Source organism: Pogoniulus pusillus, chromosome 13 (assembly GCF_015220805.1).
Source record: "Pogoniulus pusillus isolate bPogPus1 chromosome 13, bPogPus1.pri, whole genome shotgun sequence".
Lineage (NCBI taxonomy): Eukaryota > Metazoa > Chordata > Aves > Piciformes > Lybiidae > Pogoniulus > Pogoniulus pusillus.
Window position 1 is genome coordinate 25,462,352 of NC_087276.1, and position 22,567 is coordinate 25,484,918.

At 44.9% G+C, this 22,567-nt stretch overlaps 1 protein-coding gene across 7 annotated transcripts in view; it reads right to left on the reverse strand.

Moving 5' to 3' along the window:
* Positions 1 to 22,567, reverse strand: part of SDK1 (sidekick cell adhesion molecule 1) — a 510,565-nt gene that overhangs the window by 31,932 nt on the left and 456,066 nt on the right. For 6 of the 7 annotated variants that reach the window (XM_064153646.1, XM_064153643.1, XM_064153644.1 and 3 more), the window contains 5 exons: positions 22,255 to 22,314; positions 19,881 to 19,982; positions 2,736 to 2,851; positions 1,117 to 1,303; positions 198 to 335 (listed from right to left, as the gene is read on the reverse strand). In XM_064153646.1, coding sequence (XP_064009716.1) covers positions 198 to 335; positions 1,117 to 1,303; positions 2,736 to 2,851; positions 19,881 to 19,982; positions 22,255 to 22,314 — 603 coding nt within the window. The remainder of the gene's footprint in view (positions 1 to 197; positions 336 to 1,116; positions 1,304 to 2,735; positions 2,852 to 19,880; positions 19,983 to 22,254; positions 22,315 to 22,567) is intronic. The other variant, XM_064153645.1, reaches the window with a different exon arrangement.

Consider the following 22,567-nt stretch of genomic DNA (forward strand, 5'->3'; position numbering starts at 1 on the left):
GAGAGAGGACAGACAAAAGCTATATTCCACAATATTAGAGTTTTGGCAAAAGCACAATTGTTTTACTTACCCTCTGCCACCTGGCTTCTCTTGGAAAACAGCAGAGAGCAAGTAGGAAATTGGGCAGAGATAAAAACATACTACAGTACTTTGCTGTCATTTCCCCATGAATATGTATGATCAGAGGCCTTTCTTACCCTGGACGGGAGCCAAAGGCTCGTAGACTACTCGATATCCCTGCAGGACTCCATTTGCTGCTGTCGGCTCACCCCAAGACACATTGAGTGTAGTGCAAGTGATTTCAGAGAAGGCCAAGAAGCTGGGAGCACTGGGTGCTGAAAGGATTACAAACAGATCGAATTGCAGCAGGGGTTGTCAGCCTGATACGCCTATATATTATAAAACATTGGTTCATTTACCCAGGAAACAAATTGGGAATGGGATTTGTCAATTGTATCCAAACATCCTCTGATCCATCAGAAACCCAGCCTGTCCTTAAAAACCCAGACACTCAGCTGCAAAGCTGAACCTCAAAAGCAAGCAAGGAGATAGACTACAGATTAGAGGGACCCTCAGAAAGGTGCTGTGTGTGCATACAGTTCAAGAGGTGCACCTCTTCACAGCCACCAGCAAGGGCATTGCCTTCATGCTGTGATGAAGCCACAGTCACATCCAGCAGAGAGGCAGCTCAGTCTGACTGGGTGGCTGCTGAGTCAGCTGAACAAAACTGAGGAACTGAAAAAAGCACATCAGTTCTCCTCAGGACTCTTTGGGCAACTCTCAGGCACTAGAGATGAGAGTTTCTTTGGATTTGCAGATGCAATTGCAGAGGCCAGAAAAAGACTCAAAGACATTCTTGTTCTGGACCAGCTTGTGAAGGCCCTGTCCCTTCTGCCAGTCAATTCTCCTTCCCTCTGTGCGACTCCCTTTCCCACACTGTCCCCTTATTTAAAGGTAGTTTTTCCCCTCCAGGACCACTACAATGTAATGACCTATCCAAAAGCTCAATCTAAGCACCAGTACCCTCCTGCATCCACCCATTTCCCTTAGCCGCTGCCTGGTTACATGCTGGTCGTCACCAAGTCTGTGCTTGGAGACAAAACAAGGGTCCCATACCTGCCTGGTGCGTCCTGCCCTGCGAGGGGCTGCTCCTGGGGCCGTCCCCAGCTGCGTTGAAGGCGGAGATGCAGACCATGTACCGCGTGTGGCTGGTCAGGTTTTTCAGACGGACGGTCGTCTCCGGGAGGAAAAGGACCTTCACTTTCTCTGTGTCATTTTGGGCGTCACTCTCCCAGTAATAAATCTGTTGGAACAATGAGGTGAGGTGGCACATCCCACACATAGAAAAGATCTGGTTGTCACAGCCATGAAAAAGGAGGAACGTGGCACAGCCTCGCTCTGCGCTCCCCCGTTCAAAGGAGACACCAACGCTTTTCAGCACGTGCCAAATCCCTCCGAGTCCAGTGACCCCCATGGCTGAGTACATCACTCAAAAATCAAGCACGAGCTAGAGAATGCGATCTAATGACAGCAGGTACAAACTGCCAGGGTTGAGCAAGGGGAGGGTCAGGTTTTTAATTCTCCCTGAAACACTCACTGCCTGTCAGCACTGGCATCCCGATGCAGCTGTCCATAATTCACCTCTATGTGCACAACAGTTACCCTGTTTGTGTTTGCGGGACACAAATGCCTTCCTGAAGAGGGTAATAAAGACTTTCCCTGAAGTTCCTTGAGGCACTTTTCTCTATTCTTCCCTTACATAATTTTCATCCTGATGCCATAAAATTAGGCTTTGGAGAAGTTGTTTCCAAGAGGAAAAGTGGTGCCAGCCCTACTTATTGGACAGGCCTGGCAGCAAGAGCATTACAACAGTCCAATGCAAGCCAGAAAGTTGAGAGAATGAGCCAAGGCAAGACTCCACCTTGGCTCTACAAGCCAAGCTGTTAGAGCCATCTATATGTGTACAAAAGGAAAAGGACATGAATTGATATATAAGGATGCTTGTTACTGCCAAGAAAGGATGCCAGATTATTCACATTGGCTTGGCTTTTCTTCGCTTATGGACTTAAATTCATGGTCAGAGGCAGAGCCAGACACTGAACCCAAGCCAAGCTCCACTGTTTGTAGACTTGCCCATTTCCAGTCTCTGAGGGTCCATTCTCATGCTGGAGAAGCTAAACAACATGCTTCTGCAACGTGCTTGTTGCCTATGAACCAAATGCAATTAATGTTATGATTTAATTTTGTTAAAGTTAAGGAAATGAAATAATTCTCCCAAAATCTGACCTGGCTCAGGCTTCTAGCTTGGAGAAAGTTCTGTTTTTCCTGATGGCTTGTAACATTTGATAGATAGAAAGCTCAGTTAATTTTATTCAATACATTTCTTGCCCCTAGGTCTTGTGTGCCTGTTGCTTTTTGGAGCAGATATGTCGCCTGCGTAAGTGGAGCTTCCTCCTTATCTGCATACCCTGTTTCCCCATGCTCTCCTACTCCACAAAGAGCAAAACACTTTCTTTTTTATTCCAAGCCCAAATCTCATCCCCTCCCTTCCCCCCACCCCCCCTTCTTTTTGTTTTTTTTTTGGTTTGGGGACTTGGTGCCATTTCTGTACTGCAGTCTGAAAGCTGTTTTAATTTGCCTTATGCAGCGAGGGCAACGGTAGCTTGTAGAGCTATCTCACAAGTAACAGCAACGCCATGCAAGATAAATGAAAGCAGTGGAAACAGGAGGATTGCCTTGTAGCCTTGGATGTTCCCATTTTGGCTGTCGGCAGGAGGAGGGTCCCAGGTGAGCTCTAGCTGGCTTGCAGAAAGGGAGTTTACTTGGATGTTCTGTGGGGCCAGTGCTGGTGCTAGAGAGAAAACAAAAGAGAAGAATTAATAGTGACAAGCAGAACTAGTTCATAACCAGGTTGTAAATTTCCATTTGTGGAAAAACCCAGAGCAGACTCTGTTTATGCCACAAGTCAGCTGCCAGAGCGAGCCCGGGAGGTGTCTGCGCCACAGGAAAGTCTCGGTACACGTGGACTGAGAACCAGCTGAGCCTCTGGTCCTGGTTATGTTCTGTCCCACACAGACTGGGTTAGACATTGAATCAATTCAATTCCTGCCAGCAGCTCTGGGAAACAAAAGGAGAATTTTGTCTTCATTCTATTGTAATGTCTCAGGCTTGCCTTTGGCAGTGACATTGTGCTCCTGACCAACCATTCCTGAAAGTACCTGGGAGCAAGGAAACCCTCTGGCCTTTATCAGCCTGGTCTCCTCCTCAGCATCAAGGCTTTTATCATAGCCTGTTTCCAAGGAACCAAGCAAGACTCACGAGTCAAAATACTGTCTAAAGTTACCTCTCCATACCTGGAAAGATTCCAGGTCATACAGACTGGGGCCTTGAGCAACCTGCTCTAGTTGAAGATGTCTCTGCCAACTACAGGGAAGTTGGACTAGGTAACCTTTAAAGGTCCCTTCCAATCCAAACCATCCTATGATTCAACAGCTTTCAGTGTCCTGCTTTGATTACACCTTCCCAAATATGTGCTGGCACTTTTTGACTCCTGATGGCATTTCTTCTTTGCATTGTGCTGTCCTAGAAAACTAATCGTGGAGTGCACCTGGGTCACACCATCCTTCCCTTTGTCAAGCTCCAACTTGGTGCAGGTGGATTTTCTTCCCCGGCGGCTAGCAAGGACAGTCTGTTTTCCCGACCTGCTGTCTCTGCCTCCGGCAGGTCTTAACAAAGCAGCACGTGTTCTGCTTGCAGAAAAGGTGCCCAAGTGTGTCCTGTTCTAACTCCAGGAGGAGGAAGAGAAAGGCAGGGCAAAAGGTACACTTCTCCTTTCTCTGCGTTCACGGTGCTGTAGCCTTCACCCAGACCACCCCAGAAAGCTGCCTCTTTTCTCACTGCCCCTTTAGGGGCCATAAATAGAAGTGATAAAACATTCACCACTCGAGTTAGATAGCCCCGGTTATCTGTTCCTCTGGAGACTTCTTTCTTGTGGAGAGAATGACCTTCATAAGTCACATTTTTTTTTCCTACCAATTCTCCCTCCCCTCAGAGTGATAAAATAAAATAGTAATTAACGCCCACTCAGCCTGACACCAACTATTTATTTTGTTCTAACTGTGTGGTTTCCATATTATCACTGCCCACCCTGCCGTTAATGGAAATGTTAATAACCGGCGCCAGGTTGTTGTGACAGATGCTTGGGCTCATTATCAGAAATTCTTATTTACCGCTCCATTAAACGACAGAATCGCACACACACACACACAAAAAAAACCACCCTACCCAAAAAACAATTCAATCAAAACTAACTGGAGGAATTTTAACAGCCACATTAATAATCCAAAACATAAATAAAGTTAATGTCTTTCTTTTTTTCGCACGCTTGCCACCGGCAACTCTGTTGCAAAGTTACTGCCGTGCAATTAAAACGTGAGAGGTGAACATCAAAGATAGCCTCTGTGCCAGTGCTTGCTTAAAACTGTTTACTGGTTGGTGGGTTTGGTTTTTTTTTTTGTTGTTGTTCTTGTTTCCTTTTTTTTTTATAGTTGGATGTAGCAAATGCAGGGAGCTGGGGTTGTTTAGCCTGGAGAAGAGGAGGCTCAGGAGTGACCTCATTGCTGTCTACAACTACCTGAAGGGACATTGTAGCTAGGTGGGGGGTGGCCTCTTCTCCCAGGCAACCACCAATAGAACAAGGGGACACAGTCTCAAGTTGTGGCAGGGGAAGTACAGGCTGGATGTTAGGAGGAAGTTCTTGATAGAGAGAGTGATTGGCATTGGAATGGGCTGCCTGGGGAGGTGGTGGAGGCACCGTCCCTGGAGGTGTTCAAGAAAAGCCTGGATGAGGCACTTAGTGCTATGGTCTAGTTGACTGGCTAGGGCTGGGTGCTAGGCTGGACTGGATGATCTTTGAGGTCTCTTCCAACCTGGTTGATTCTATGATGCTATGACAGCAACCATCAGTAAAATCCCAGTCATTCACAGAGGTGCGCTTGGCTCATTGCTGCCCTGGCTCCTGCGCTTCACACAGGACCAAATCACAGAATCCCAGCATGGGGGGAGGGGGAATGGGGTTTGAAGAGATCACTTAGTACAGGCCCCCTGCTAAAACAGGGTCGCTAGAGCACATTTGTCCAGGATTATGTCCAGGCGGGTTTGGAATGTCTCCAGAGGAGGGGACTCCGCAAGGTGTGTAGGCAGCCTGCTGCAGCGCTAGCAGAGGCAGCTGGCTGTGCTGAGTGTCACACTGTGCTGCTCTGCTAAGGACCAAAAATCTCAAGATTTTAAGACTTTCACAGCACGCATCAGGGTGTGAGGCCAAACTGATCACACAGCACAACCTGAAAATACACCTCGGAGATTTGCAGATGATGGCATGCTCAGGGAAACAGGAATAAGTACAATCACAGAAGAAAATGGATCACTTTAGCCACATATTTTCTCTCTAGGTAGTGACACTACTGACTGACAGTGTCCCGAGCTGACAGCTTCAAAGTGCTCTCAAAACCCGGGTCAGAAGCACTATCTGTAACAGCCTTTTTCTTTGGATCCTGCCTGCCAGCCTGCAACAATTGCTGTTTCCAAGATGCAATCGTTAGAATCATTGAGTGATTTTGGTTAGAGAAGACCTTTAAGATCAGAGTCCAATCATTGGCTTAACACAGCCATTAAACCACGTCCCAGAGTGTCACATCTAGATGTGTTTCGAACGCCTCTAGGGATGGTGATTCCACCACCTCCCTGGGCAGCTCCTTTCCATGCCTGATCACTCTTTCAGTAAAGAAATTGTCCCTAATATCCAATCTATGTCTCCCCTGTCACAATTTGAAAACTGGCATGTGCAGTCCACTGCCAGAAAACCACAGCTTTGCCTCAAACCCTTTTTGGAGCATGCTTAAGAAACATACTGGTCAAAACCTGCCAGTGATCATTCCTCACTGACACTCTCACTGCTGGAACTGTGCTGTTGCTGGCATGGCAGTAGAAAATGTGATGGGAGGAAAAAAAACAACGACGCAGAAAAAGACATTTCTCTTTGCTACCCCAAGCCTTGCCGAGATGCAAATTGTTTGGTTTTGTGCCCTGTGAGCCTGTCCCTCTGTTCAACTTTCAAAGCTTGATGTGTCCCTCCTCTTCCAAGCACAGATTTCTTGTTGACAGCAAGGGACAGCAGAGCAGTGTTGCTGATGCTTGATGTGGCTCTGTGCAGACAGCACATTACATTAAGGGTGAAACGAAATACTTCACAAAGAAGGAAACACATCCCTAAAGACTCTACCTGTTTGAAACCCCAAACCACACTGAATGTATGGACAGCCTGTGCCAACAAAAGCAACTGCATTTTAAAGGTGAATGCAAAAGCCTTTTTTACCTTCTAGGAATGCTCTTCAAGATTACCTGAGCTCTGATTTTTTTTTTTTCCATGGCTGTTGAAAGCACAACTACATAAAAAGCAAGGTTAAAGCTGCATACCTCACACTGCTTTAGGTCTTAGTGACATTATCAACTATAGCAGGATTGACACAGACCCCCCGAGGGTCCAAACTCAGCTCTTAGCAGGAGGAAAGCATTTCACATCCTCTGATTAAAAACACCCAGATATGCATTCATGAAATCAAATTCTGTGCACGTATCCTACCTTGGAATCTCATGCAGATATTTGTAAACATTTATTTTCTTATCTGATTTCCATTCACCTTTGAGTTTGTCTCCTTGAAACTCTCTCAGCCAAAACACAAGGAGAAAGGCTGAGAAGGTTGAGTAATTAGTGAAAAAAAACAACACCACACAGCTCAAGATTGGATGATGTTGGCAGGATCACATAAAAGCAACAACTCTATCTGGAAATGGGGAGTGTCAAAATGAGCTCATGAATACAGCTACATATCTAAATCCACGTTTAAACCCATCACTGTCCTCATTTTCCACTTGTACTGCGCAACCTCTGCTCACACTGCAGTCAGTTTGAGTTTGCAGATGCTTATAACCTTTAAAGAGAAGGTGCTTAAAATCCCCCGTGGCCTGCCCACACCAGAGCAGAGCTCCATGCATTGCAGAAGCTTCACCTTAGTTTTTCTTGCTGCTTCCTTGGGATATTTGCTCTCTGGGCTGTGTGGCACTGAGAGCTTCTAATCAATGTGAAACTCCTATTCCTTTTCTCAGTGACAGTTACCATGATGCTCTGTAGCACAGGTAGGCTACAAATCCTTGTGATTCATTGTGTAAACTTAGTCACTGTTTTTATGGAGCATTCCTTGCTGCTCTTAACATCTGCTCCAATTTCTGGCTAGCAAAGGATCTCTCCTCTCCTGATTCTCTAATTGTTTCTTGTAATGCCAATATCATGTCAGGAAATTCACAGACGAGTTTGGAACAAGATTCCCTCATACACAAACCACTTCAAAAAATATGCAGGCAAAAAAAGGAGAAGAAAAAAACGCAGTGAGAGAGACTGAAGATTTTTTGTGCATCAGCTTGATCCCACAGTTCCAAACAATCCCAAGCAAATTTCTGTTTTGTAGAGACCTCTGCTCCTCTTCTCTCTAGCAAGCATTTCCCCACCCCAGTTCAGCAAAGCATGCTTTTGTGAATATGCCTGCTTTCATTCCCCAGTAATCAATATATTTGCATTTTGGTGTTAGCACCTAGAGGTCAGAACCTCATTGCACAATGTGTTGCATAAACACAGAACAGAGAGGCAGCTCCAGGACTAAAAAGCCTCTAATCTGTCTGTCTACACATTATAATGGAGTGGTGTCTGGAGCATGTTCTGACATATCAGCGGTAATCTTATCTACCTAGTGAGTAACAACCAGAGAGAAGACGCAGCAAGATTCAACGTTGCATGTGCTGAAAATTCACAGAATCACAGAACGTCAGGGGCTGGAAGGGACCTCCAAAGCTCACTCAGTCCAACTGCCCTGCCAGAGCAGGATCTCCTATACCAGATCACACAGGAACACATCCAGGCAGGTTTTGAATATATCCGGAGAGGTAGACTCCACAGCCCGCCTTGGGCAGCCTGTTCTAGTGTTATGTCATCCTCACAGGGAAAAAAGTCTTCCTCATGTTTACATGAAGCTTCCTATGCCTCAGCTTCCACCCATTGTCCTTTGTCCTGTCATCAGGCATCACCCAGCAGAGCCTGGCTCCCTCCTCCTGGCACTCACCCTGCACGTATTTATGAACATTGATGAGGTCACCTCTCAGACTCCTCCAAGCAGCACAGCCCCAGGCTCTCTCAGTCTCTCATTGTAAGAGAGATGCTTCATTCCCTTCATCATCTTTGTGGCTCTGCACTGGACTCTCTCAAGCAGTTCTACGTCCTTCATGAACAGAGGTGCCCAGAACTGAACACAGTACTCCAGATGCAGCCTCACCAGAGCAGAGTAGAAGAGCAGGAGAACCTCTCTCGAGGTCACACATGCAGCATCTCTGACCTTTACACACAGCTTCCTGGCACACACAGTCATGGAAAACAGACTGGAAAGGATATGGGTAGGGCTCAAAGCCATCTTCCCACATCACAGCAGGATCACCCTGCCTGGTCAGATGTTTGGGAGATCTTGGTCACCAAGCTCTTCACAGATTGTTCCGCTATCCTCTCACAAGCTTTACCAGTTTATTGCTGTTTTAATAACACTGAAAATACCTCTCAGATTAATATTTACTTTGCCAATGTATTGCTAGATTAATAACACTTAAAATACCTCTCAGATTATTATTTAAATGTCTAGCCTAGACCATCCTTGCCATATTAAACTTCTGTCCCTACAGTGGCATGGAGAACAGATTGTTCCTTCTCCCATTGCAGCCACTGCCCTCAAGTTACAGCGTAAAAAAGCAACAGTTAAGTGGCTTTTAAAAGCCAAACTCAACACAACAAACCGAAGGTCACAAGATAAAACAGTGAGACTGCTCTGCAGAATGGGCAGAGCAAAACACAAGTAGTTTTCTTGCAGTATGGGCTTAGAGAAGGAACGCAAGGATGGTACCTCCCAGGAAAGAACAAAAAGGTGTATCTGCAGGTGTTTGCAGTTACTCCTTCCACAAAGCAAAAAGCAGCATGAAAGAAAAACGTTCAGCTTTTATTAGCCATTTTCTCACAATGCCTACAAAAAAGAAGTGGGAGTGGAGAATGCTTCCCCAGTGCAGCAGAACCTCAGTGCCATCAGGAATGCTGCGCGAGCGATGCTGATTAGTTCAATAACAATTAGTTAATTGTGCTTTAAAAACAGCTACTGTGAAGCTGCTTTCTGCTGTGACAAAGCAGCACAGGCTATATTTAGAATGCAAAAGATGTTTCCCACCAATTTCTGGCTGTTTTAGGCCAGGCTATGTTTTTGTGCTGGAAGTAAGTGCTTTTTCCAAGGGCTGCAACTTCTGGGGTTACTCAGTTGTATTTCAGATCTCACATGAAAGGCAGACCCACATACAAAGGATGTGGGTCTAGCCCTCTCCAACACAACTCCACATGCTAACACTGGACCAAAGCACTCCTATCTCTTACTCAGGCACAATAACTGGGCACCAAAACCATGCAAATCAGATTTGTGTCACCCTAAGACTCGAAATGAAACTCAGCAAAGAAGCAATCTGGTCTCACCCATCTTTGAGAAGCTTGACCTCCTACTGGGTGGGGAGAAGGTTAAAGCAGCTGGAATAAGCATGTTTTTAGCAGGGATGTTGACCTATGTGATGTATGTGTTGATTTGCATGGTTGCATAGACCAGTGCCAGGGAAACTGATACATCCTACCGTAAAAGAGATTAGTGGAAGCCAATACAAGAAGAACTTTAACATCTCTCTTATCCTCATGGACGCTGATGAAGAGGGAACAATCTGTGAGCACAATCTAATTGATAAAAAGATAAAAAGATAAACATAGACTTAACTTGGCAGAGAAGAAGGAGTGGAGAAAGAGAAGAGCTGTCTGGAAGAGGCTTTGGGAATCCAGCACATCCACAAGTGTCATATTTACCTGGGTAGGCAAACGCTTGCCCCCCTCCCTGTATACTACAATTAGCACAGTAGCTGTGTTTTTGCCATATCAAATTGCTAAGGGTACTAAAGTCATGAAAAAGCATAAATAAAAGCAGCTGCAAATAACAACCAAATGCAATATCCTCAGATTAGCACTGGAAAGCTTCCCAACATCAAGTTGGCATATCTTCAGCATCTGCAAGAGGTATGATTCTATGAGAAGGAGGCAGGGCTAGAGGGAGAAGAGGGAGAGAGGACATTCATAGCACATATCAGGAAAGCACTGAAGTGAAGAAAGGACTACAAATGGAGTATCCTTTCCACAGAGCCAGGCTCTAGGAGGTTGTCTGCCAGTGCCATTTCCTCGAACCGAGGAGGCAATCGTGTTCTGAGGAAACCTTGACGGATATGACTTATTCATGAAGAGCCTTCATAAAGTGGCAAGTGACTCAAGCAGAAAGAATTCTTATCCTGTCCCTCACCATCTCCCCTCCAGCAGTGGTGAAAACACTGTTGCTGTGATTACTAATCTTTTAATAGGAAGTTCAGATTTCCCAAGGAGCCAGGTTGTGTGGTCCAGGATTTTCTTGGGAAAGACATGGTCTGAGTGATGGAGAAGAATTTACCATGATTGCATTGCAATGCCTACAACCAAAGTGAATCTGTTGGAGCAGTACTGTGGAATGGTTAGAGCCTGCAAACAAACACTACATTTGTTATTTTTCCTTTTTTTGCTGAAGCCTACAGTTCTACTTAGCTATTACAAACCTAAAATAGACTATCACATTGCATACTCAGATTATCCATCAAGGGACTGAGAATGGCTGGCCCCCATGTAAAAGCCCTTAGAGAACTGTCAGACTGCCTCTGGAAAGGGCATACAGGTGGTTAAAACAGGAAGGGGGGAAATAATAATAATGGCTTTTCCCTCTATTTCTTTTGTGTCAACAAGGATATGATCACACACAGGCAGGCAGCCCATCAGTCAGCGGAGATGGACCCATGCACAGGAACAACAAGAGCCTGACAAGCATTAGGTATGCGCAAACAAACACACAGGCATAAACCTGCAAGTCAAATTCCCCTCTCCCTTACATCAATGCAAATCAGGGTTAGAGCCACTAAAGCCAGCAGAGCTAACCCAATGTGAAGGTTGTGTAACTGAGAGCAGTGTCAGCTCTGATGAGCGCAGGATTCAACCCCAGGAGGTAGTGAAGGTTGTTTAAGGGTGCAAGGAATGGTGAAGAACTGCTGAGTGTTTGATACTCTGGCCTGATCCTCCCTCATGTGCTTTGGGAGGGGTGAGAGCAGCACTAGGTGGGAAAGTACAGCTCTCAATGTTCTTAAATAAGCCTGCCCATTGGCTGGAGGCAATATTACCCAAGTCAGGCTCTCTGGCTTCAAGGCTTCATTCCTCCTCCATTTATAGTCATGTTTCACTCCTTATGACTTGTTAATCTCACACTCTAATATCTCAGTACCACGAGTTCATGGTAGCTGACAGAAGCACCCACTTAAAGTTCACTAAAAGCAATAGCAGCACCTACTAAAGCCTAATAAGCACAAACAGCTCCTTAAGCTCCACTAAAGCCAAGAGAGCGTGTCAAATAATTGGGGTGAATCTCCACTGGGTTTGCCATATACCAAATGTTAAAAGCTATACTGGGAAAAAGTCAGACTGGGCAGGTGAGATCTGCCACTGTGATAACCTTTTGCTGTGCCTTTAATGCACCTTTGGGTAGCTGACCCCCTTGTGGGATTAATTTATGACTTACAGATTGCAGTGGTCAGGGAGCTCAGGGAAGGCTGTGACTGGGGAGGGAGAGATTAAATTTACATTTTATCATCTCTGAGTGAGAGTCTTCTATGTTTTGTGTGTGTGTATTTTCCAGTCATCAAAGCATCCCTGAGCTCATCACTGTGGTTCTTGTGCTTCCATATCATCATGGTGTCCAGACAGCTGTGGTCAGAATGTTTTAAATATTGCTAATTCATGCTTCCCTGAGAAAAAAAATAACAACTTTTTTTTTGTTTTCAGGCTAGAACAGGCAACCTGAAATGCCTCCAGTTCCATGATTGACGATGGATACAGCAAACAGATGTCAGGAAAGAAAACCAACTGTGTTTCTCTACAGCTGGCTTCACAGCAAAGCCATACAGAGGAGGCAAAGCCACGGGAGTTGAGACCCATATGAAAATACTTACAACGTTTTGCTCACATATCCCAGGATGACTGAAAACAAGCAGAGCAGGGCTGCACAATTAAGGGAAATAGAAATTTGGCTGCAAGTGTAACCTTTCAGTCAAAACCACTCAAACTCCAGCCTGTGTCTGCTTGAATATGGAGTTATCAGCCAGGGGCTTCCCCACTTTTTTACCAGTGCAATTTATGGTCCATTTTCCCTTGCCACTGATCGCTCATGTTTTTGAAAGGAAGGTTAATTCCTTTGCTTTTAATAGAGTAGCTTTGCAGTTAGTTTAGTAAGGCTTTGCATACACGATCAGGCTTTGCGTGCCTCCGCCCTCTGTGTACTGCGCAGGGATGTCCCTGCTCTCGGTTCTTCACAGGCCATATAACACTGCAGCAGAACAGCTAATTTGTCCTACCACTCCCACTGCTGCTTGCACCAAGAGCGGAACAAAGACAGAAGTCTTGATGATGAATTTGAGCACGGAGAGCCTGTCCGTCTCGGGCTGCATTCGGTACTGCAAATCGACATCAAATGGTTGGGTTTGCGAGACGGAGGTTCATCATCTGAGCAAAACATTGCATGGCAATTGCAGCCCAGCGCCACCCACACCAGCAATAGCGGTGGCAGAGATAAGCAAGCGCAGTTGATCAAAAGCTGATGATATTTTCGCTTGGAGAGAAGCATCTTTCCTACGTTGAGACGTGATAAAAAGAGGCAATTACAGCAGAGCTAAGCAGGAGCTGCCGCACCGTATAAAGCACTCTGCTGTACCAAAGGCTGCTTATGACCAATATTAACAACTTAATGAGCTGTTAATGAGGCGAGCGTTCAGCTTTTACTTGCAGCATGAAAACACTGCAAATCATTTTAGGGAGCTTCTGGATTGTCAATGGAGAATTAAAGATGTCAAATAAGCCCATCAAATCTATGTCTCAATCTGGACACTGCTTTCCAGTGCATTCTCTTAAAACTCCTTTTCTTATATGGTAGAATAACTTGCTTTGACAGCAGTACGGCTCTTACTTAGACTTGCTTCCTTCTGCCTTGACATTAGATTTCAGTCTCCAGAGAGCTGCAGGGATGTCTTTTTGACATGTTGACATTAAGGACACTTCTCCCACAGACTCACACTGGCACAGTTACTTTCTGGCTTGCCATTATAAGAGCAGCTACTGAGCTAAGCTACCACTTTTGGGAAGTTTAGTTATGAAATCTTTGTGCTCGTCTGTAAACAGATTAGGAATGTAAAACCACCCTGAAAAAATAAAAGCACCGGTTTGAATAGGAAAGGGAACCAAAGTGTATATAGAAAATGTGTAACCATAACTCCCCAGCACTGCAGCAACACAAGGAACACACCAGGAATAACTAATGCTCTAATGTAGGCACACTTCAGTCTGTTATTTTTTACTGTCCTGTCACAGCCCTGCAGGATTAGATAATGCAGCCGAGTGCTATCTGTACTGCTATTACCACCAGCTGCATTGATGGGAGTGACAAATCCACACTGAACCTGCTGCAGACAAGCCCCAAGTGGAAACCACGTGTAGAGTGAGTCTGGAGGAGCTTAAAATCCAAGAAATACGGATGGGATGTACCCAGTGACTAATGCTACTCCCAGAAACAGAAAGCTGTTGGGATACTGGCATAACAGGTTCCAGCAATGCAAGAGAAACTGAAAGGATGTTTATCTCCCAGGTCTCAACCAGGAAATGTCTCACATTTCTTTTTTTCCCTTTCTTTCTCCGACCTTCCATACCTTCCCTTTCTTGCTCTGCTCTGCCTTTACGCTCCCTTTTAGTGTATTGCTGGAGCACCGTGGATGCTCCCTCCCTGGAGTTGTTCAAGGCCAAGTTGGATGAGGCCTTGAGTGATCTGTTCTAGCAGGAATTATCATTGCCCATGTCAGAGGTTAGAACTAGGTGATATTTGAGGTCCCTTCCAACCTAAACCATTCTATGATTCTATTCTAATGTGTCATGCATCTCTACCTTCAAGCTCAGAGGAAAACTCTTTCCTCAAGGAGACAGACACTGGAAATAGGGATGAAATCCCAGTCCTCCTGGAGCAGGGCATTCCAAGAAAGGCTGTAAAGCTAACTCACAGTTGAGCATGATGTTGAAACAGACCTGCAGATTCATTACATTTGAAGGGGAGGACAAAAAGAAGATCAATGTTTCAGACACCTGCCAACCCCCAAAAGTAGCCTTTTGCTGATGTTCAGAAGTGTAAACAATTAAAAGGGAAATATCTAATACTTCAGAGGCTTGATGCTTTTAAAGTGCCAAAGAAGGGCAGCTCCTTTGTTTAAAGTTTGAGCAAGTGAAACCAATAATTTATTTATTATACTGCTTTCCAATAGCTTCTCTCCGTCCCCTTTTGTTTACCAAGAGAAGGCACTGTCCCTAGGCTGACAGGTTTTAGACTACTGCAATGTGAAATGGCCATGATAATCCTTCTCTTCTTTCCTCCAGTGGCATCTGGGATGGAAATGCCCACCCAGTTCTTCTAGCTGTGCCAGCAGCAACTCATTCCCTATCTGCATAGGCACAGCCAGTCACCGGGAGACACAGCCCACGTGTCCCACACAGATAGGAGAAAACAGCCAAGGGGGCCACTGCAGACTGATTGAAGCTGCCAGTCCTGAAATGTTGTCATTCCTCTTGTAGGCTGTTAACAAGGAGGCACAGGGGACTCCTCGGCACAGCATCTTCTCAGCTACATTTGGGAAAGGGAAGGAAGGAGATAAAGCTGCTGTGCTGTAAGAGAAAGGGGGCCCAAGGTAGGGCTGAGGGACTCCCTTCTCCAGAAAGTGAGCTTCAGTGGGGAGGTGACACCACATAAGGAATTTTGTATGAACATATGAAAAGATTGAGGTCTGCAGAAAGAGATGAAGACACTCAGAGACAAAGAAGCCTTGTTCTGAGAACCTTCTCTGGCATTAGCAAGGGAGACATAGGGACACTGCCTGAGCAGAGGTAACCAGGTAAGAATGGACAAGAAGTCTTTGCTAGAAACAGTTTATAAAGGGGAGCCAGGTGCCTGGAGTCAAGTCTTTACTTCCTTACAAGGCTTCCTTCTCCCTAGCATGTTTCTCTCTACATATTTTGTTTCCTCTTTCCCAAAACTAAATCACTGTGGTCTTGGAACCTTCCAAATAGTTTCTATTTCTTGCCTGTAAAACACTGGAGATGGCCAGACTGGAAGAGCAGAACTTCCCTCCATGTGTCAACCACGGGTGGACAAAATAAAGTGTGTGACCTCCAGGAATACAATTGGAGCCACAGGCAGGAGGGCAGATGAAAATAATTGCAGACAAGAGTGGGAAATTTGCTTTGGTGTCTGCTAGCTTTCCACCAAGAGGCAAATTGAAGCTTTTGAAGAGGGTAAGAAACAGTAATCTCTCTGCTGCATTTCTGTTCGTTTTCAAGCTGCAGTTTCACTTGGAAAAAAGTGAGACAGCCAAGAAATAATTTCTTAAAGATAATGGCACAACCAAGGCAGCATTTCAGTAGAGAACATCTAAGAAGGGGATCTCTGCCTCCTAGCTCTTTTTACTCTTTGCCTTTCCCATTGCAGAATCAGCTCTCAGAGATCATTATAAAGAACAACATCAACGAGCCAGCCTCATCAGTTCTTCTGAACTCTGAAGGTCACCAATGCCACCATCATTTATAATGACACACATCACTCCCCTCTTCACACAAATGGATTTACAACCTGTTTAAAGGCTAGTGTCTCTCTGCTACCTCCTCTCCACAACACACGTGCTCTCCTCCAGCAGCAGCTGCTAGAAGAAATTATAAAGTCCATTATTCTTCATCCAGAACAGCTTTGTTGTATATGTGAATAGCACTGGAGGCTGCAGGCTCATTAGCACAGGATTTGTGTTGCCACCTTCCATTTCAGTCACCTTCTCAAATTAGGTGAAGCATACCTGCCCCAAATCTGTGATTTCTGTGTAATTAAAATGCAGGCAGTGGAGTCTTCTTCTCAACTCCAGAGCCCACCACACAATCAGATAGTGACAACGACCCAGTAGAATAATGGACTTGATATAGTGGTTGCTCTAACAGAGTCTTAATTTCAGCTGAGCAGAACAGCACCTCTGGTAGCAGCTGTATTTAGGGCTGGGATGAATAGCAGTACCCAGCCTCTTGCTGAACACTCACTGCCTTCCCAATCAATGCCAGCATCCCTGACAGCTCAGCTGTTAAATGAATTAACAAGGCAAGAAGGGGGCTTGCCGATGGGGCTGTGGCTCTCTAATTTCTGCAAGTGGCGGCTTTCAGTTTTGCTGTCATTCATCTGGAGATGCACATAGTTCTCTAATGAGTAGGGCAGAGCTGCAGCCAGCTCTAAAAAGATGACATTTTGAGGATCTTCTGGTCTGCAAAGAAGAGGGATCCAGCCACTGGAGGCAGATCAGGGAAGGATGACAGCTCTCTTCAGACTGTACTGGCAGTGCATCCTTCCCAGCTGCGCTGAGCACAAGGACTCCTGGCCTGTGCTCCTGGCATGAAGAATTGGTCTCCACACCAGGAAGTACTGCAAACATCCCAGCAGATCTCAAAACAGAGCCTTTGATCTTATGGGCTACTCTAACAGCAAAAAGGTTTTGGTCAATTTGTGGCTACAACATCCCCCATAACAACCAAACCCAAACACCCTCAAAGGACTGCATCCAGTTCCCTATTCCCCAGACAATTCAGTAGGCAGAGGTCTGCTCCTCTAAGGTCTGGGCTTGTGTGGCTGTCAGCTGGAGTACAGCTCACCATCACTCCAGGGCATGAAACTTCCCATTCAGGTGCTTTTTACTCATTTGATTGGCAAAACTGCCCAAAGGTTGGGTTTTACAGCTTTTCTTTTATAACTTTGTCAGGGTACTCCATTGCCTACTGGAGTTTTTATAGCAGAAGTCCAGACACCATGATAGGAAAATCTACCAGGGGAGAGTACAAGAGAGAAAGAAGGAATAACAAATATTCTTCCTTCTGCATTGGTTACCTTGGCTGTGCCAGATGTGGAATCATAAAACCATTTTGGTTGCAAGAGACCTTTCAGATCAAATCCAACCTGGCCCTGCCAGGTCACCACTAAACCACGTCCCTCAGTACCACATCTACACAGCTTGTAAATCCTTCCAGGGATGCAGACTCTGACCCATTCCCCTGGGCAGCCTGTCCAGGGCTTGACAATTCTTTGGGGTGAAAAATCTACTCCTAATATTCAACCTAAATCTCATTTGACACAACTTGAGGTAATTTCCTTCCTCTCGTCCTATCACTTGTTGCTTAGGAGAAGAGACTGACCTCCACCTTACTGCAACCTCATGTCAGGTGGTTGTAGAGAGTTAAACACTGCATCAGCCATCCCAGGTGGCCCATGTTGTATGAAACACCCACCAGAACTGCACAGAACTGGGTACTTGGACTGAGCTGGCCTAAACCCAGCACGTTTCCCCAGAGGCACATGCTGTATATTCCTTTTTACAACCAAGAGAGGAATGTTCTTGCACTTACCATAATCACTGCAACCCTTAAGGCAGAACAAAACACTATTCAGCAGTACTAAGACATAAGTCACCTGGGGCCTTCAGACCAGACACTGGTGCCCTTCAGTCATTTTGTGTTCAGTGCTATGCCTGTGCTGTCAGCATTTATTGTTTATTGGGAAGGTTTTCTCTGTTTCTGACATGGATGCTCCATTGCTGAAGCCAAGCAGACCCATTTTTTTCCAGCTTGCTGCCTAACTGCCTTTACCATGGGCAAGAACACTGAGCAGACAATAACAACAAAAAGTTGTCTTTTCACAGCACACTTTAACTCAAAGGTGTCACAAATCAATTTAAAACTTAAATTGCAATACCAGCTCCAATCACTTCACTCACAGTATAAATCACAGCCAGTTCTGGAGGTGGAAGAGGCAGTTATATAACAAAGTGTAATAACTTCACACAACAAGAGTGAAAATCGGCAGGAAGATCCTACATTCATCACTTCTACAGGGTGAACCTGGACTGTCCCTAACCACAGGTAAACCCAGCATCTCTAAAAACCCATCTGAGTTGCACTACAACTTCAGGCACATCAGCTCTGCTTGGGGAAGAAGGTCTCCTGAATGTCTCAGTTTCCTCTCCACTTTGGCTCTTTCCATTGCCCTGTGTTCCCTGTCTGAGTTATGATAACAAAGACCAGGACCCTGGGATTAAAAACCATGATTATAACAGCATTTCCTTGTTTTCCCCAGCTGATTTTCTGTGCTGTGAACATGTGTACAAATGCATGTGCTGGCTCTGTTTGCGGCAGTGAGATATTTAGCTCTGAAACAAAAATGTGCTTTGAAGCCAGATATAGTTGGCCCCACTTGGGGCTTTCTTTGCTGCAGTTGCAGAAGTAAGTTGGAGCAGCAGTAAGCTGGGGAGGGGGGGGGAAGTCAATATTGCCAGCTGTCTCTCCAGAACCATGCTGCTCTGATTAATTTATGATGTTTTCAGAGCAAGATAGTGAAATGAAAAGGTTAAGCAGAGTTGAAAAAAAAATGTGCAGTAGAGTTAAAAACATTTAAACCAATTGTGCTTTGCTTGGTTTTGAGCACTAGAATATTTAATGAAGAATAATAAAGTAATTTAACACTGATTTTGAGATCTTCTACATCCCAGCCTTGAGAGAGAAGAACAAAAGTGTCATGAGATTGGTTGGTGGTGGCAGACTGAACAACAGGAGGGTGCATGTTGCCTCTTCTTGTTCTAAGCCTCAAAAGATGCTGCTGCAGAAATTGATACCATAACTAACAACTATTTTGGTGCCAGGCTCTCTCCAGCTGAGGTCACTGTAAATACAGCCCCACTGCCGTGGCTGGGAGGAAGACATCAGCTATATTCCAGTCCTGCTGTTCAGCTGGAGTTAGTGAGAAGAACAGATTTGGCTGTGGGTTATCCGGGCTCTGCAAAATCACCTGTCTCATGAAGCAGTCAAAGAAGTGGCTGAGCTGTCCTGCCCTGATTTCTGCCTCCAGATTTCCAATGGAGGGATTTACAAACGATCAGCAAGTTACATTTCATAAATACAGCCTTGATCCATGATAAGTAAAGGTATGAATTGATGCCCTGCCTCAGCCGCTCTAGAGCTGTGGATGCAGCTATAGAGTCTGCATGTTCCTGAGGGTAATCATCGCCTGTGCTCCAAAGCTAGCATTAAACTAGACAGAGTGTCTTCTTGACTTGCAGAACATAAAAATACAGCAAGGTGTGGTGCACAGGCAATGTTTCTACACAGAGAGCTATAAAATAAAGAACCAGCTTTCCAAGTCTCCCTTGTTTTGTAGTTTTGTTTCTTTTCCCTCGTGGCTTTCCTGTGCTCCACTTTTCACTTCTTTAACTTGAGTCAATTTTTCCCTCAAGCTAATTTGGGATGAACAGTCATCCTCCTGCAACTCCAAAAATATTTTCTCTTCTTTCTTTCAAATGCCCTTTCTCCCCTTATTCCTGTAGACCAGCTGGCTTTCAAACAGCAAGAAACTGCCAGTGCAAACAGATTCCAGGAGAGGACACCACAAAAAACTGAGAGCGATCATGTCTGGGGAACCTTTCAAATCATCTCTGTCCCAGACAAATATTAAACATTAGCTGGAGATTACTAAAATTTGATGGCTTTAATGAAAACAACAACAACAACAAAATCAACTAAATAAACTTTTACTTACCTGCTTCACCCACAAACACTTCCACGGGTGTGCTGGTGGGGCTCTCACCAATGACATTATATGCTGTCATCAGTACTTCATATCTCTTGTATTTCTTCAACTCTGAAAAAGTAAGATACTATCTCTTATTATTTGTACTACATTACAGCTATTTTTCAGACTCCATCACCTCTTGACCACCAGACTTCTCTCTCATGAAATGCAGCATGAGAACAGTACAGTAGTGCAATGTCCAATTCCATCCTTTCTTAATTCATACACCACAGCAGGATTGGCATAATTTTGGAGGAGCTTTGAGATGGAATGGCAGGAGGGCAGGAGCTTCCATCGGTTGCTCCAGTAAGAGGAATAATTGCTGATGGGTAACAAGGCAAGGGAACATCTCTAGGTCATTCTTAGTGACAGAAAAAGGCAGGGCTTTGCTTTGAATGTTCAGCATAAGGGCTCCTTTTGATCTTTGCTGGTGGGAAAGGATGTGGCTCCAAGCTTTTGTTTAACCCCAGGGACTTCCATCTAGGGAGTCATTTAGCAACTGCACTGCTCAGCAATATCACTGTTGAAGCAGGGTGCAGAAGAAGACCTGCAGCAGGGAATCTGGAACCCCATTCAAAGTACTGCATGGGTACATTTCTCCTTCCAAGTGACCACAGGCCTGAGTATCAATCACAAAGACAAAGGAGAATTTGAAGTCTGGACTCTGTTTGGCCACCAGGCAACCAATTTCTTTGCTGACATATAGAAACCACTCTGACAGATGAGGCAGAAGTGGGAGTGCAGCACGACAAAGATCTAGAAATACTCAGTTATATGAGGGTAATTAACAGATGCAAATGAAGGTGGAGCAGAATCATGTCAACGTCATTAGGAGAGGCAGTGCCTGAGCGATTTCACTTTGGATTTTGCATTTTCAGTATGAAACAAAAATCAATCCCTACAGAAATCTATCTAAAATATATAACAGTGAAATTAAGAGTAAGAGAGTGATCAATAATACACATTGCTGTATTTAAATGAGCACTGAAATCAGACACACATATCCAAGGGTCCAATTTTCTCTCTGTCTCTGCTCTCTATGGACAGTACCCTTAAGTCTGTGGCTGACAGCAAGCCACTGATTTGGTAGGATTCAATAAGCCAAATCATGGAATCAACCAGGTTGGAAGAGACCTCCAAGATCATCCAGGCCAACCTAGCACCCAGCCCTATCCAGTCAACCAGACCATGGCACTAAGTGCCTCATCCAGTCTTTTCTTGAACACCTCCAGGGACGGTGACTCCACCACCTCCCTGGGCAGCCCATTCCAATGGCAAATCACTCTCACTGTCAAGAACTTCCTCCTAACATCCAGCCTAGACCTCCCCTAGCACAACTTGAGACTGTGTCCCCTTGTTCTGTTGCTGGTTGCCCGGGATAAGATCACCCAGGTTTGCCTAATTTTTGCCTAATTTCAGTTTCACAGAAGTGTTTATGAACATTGTGCTCCTGTATCTGACTTCGAGTCCAGCAGCATTCCCTAGTCTCAGCCATACTATAAATGATACCAGATACATCCCTAATTTTTGGATGTGACATCACAGAACTCAGGATGGACTGCAAAACACATAGCAAGCAGATCATTAATAACAGTGCTAGGTTTGTAAACAAGCAAACAAAATATAGCGAGATATACAGAATCCAGCACTGGGCAGCTTGTACAGGGAAACTTTAATTGCTGCCCTGAAAAGCCACAAGGGAGATGGATGTGGAAGAAAATGGGACGCGTGAGAGTTCATGCATGCAAGTTTCAGTGGGGATAGGACTTTGTTTTTTATATATCTTTTTTTTCCAGCCCATCACAATCTGTGACTCAAAAGCCTTGGGCAAAACCTATCTAGTGAACCATCACCACCACAAAGCAACTTGCCTTTTAACTCTGTCGAATGCTATTTTATTCATTTCCAATTGAAAACACCTCTGGAGATGCACATGAATTCATTGGGTCCTCTCTAAACTAGCCTCCTACTCCATGGAATGCTTGAGCATTCAAATGCTTGAATCCTAGGACTAATGATGTGATACAGCTCAACTCAGATGGACTGCAAAATATGTAGCAAGCGAATCAAAATTCATTTAGCATCAGCAATACTGAGTTGTTACAGTCAATGATGTTTTACCTTCCCAGCAGCCAGATTTTTACAACAGCTACCTACTTGCATCATCAATGTCTCTTGATGTAGGGAAAGCAAAAGCTTAAAGGAAAAGAAAACTCCAGAAAGCAGAATCATTAATCTACGTTGATTTCTGCTCGATCCACTGAGGAGCACCATAGGAGTTTGCCTATAGTCTATGCTGAACCATTACAAAGAGTCTCATCTAAAGGCAATGTGCACTTACGTGTTAATTCATACGTCGTTAATGCAGAGCTGCTGTTCACTGTCTTGAAGCTGCTTTGGGCTATTCAGGGTAAGCAAAGCAGAAAGCTTGTTACAGTGCAAGGAAATAGTTATTGCAAATGATGTACAGCAGAGACAGAGGCAAATGATGCAGCACACACACAGTTTGAGCTTTAGGACTATACCTTGAAGGGCAATAAAATCACATCACTCTCTCGTAACACATCAAAAGCATCTCGCTCACACGGGACTGTTTCATTTCCTCCTCAGACAGAGGAGCTCACAAATATACAACACAGAAACGTTCTGATTTC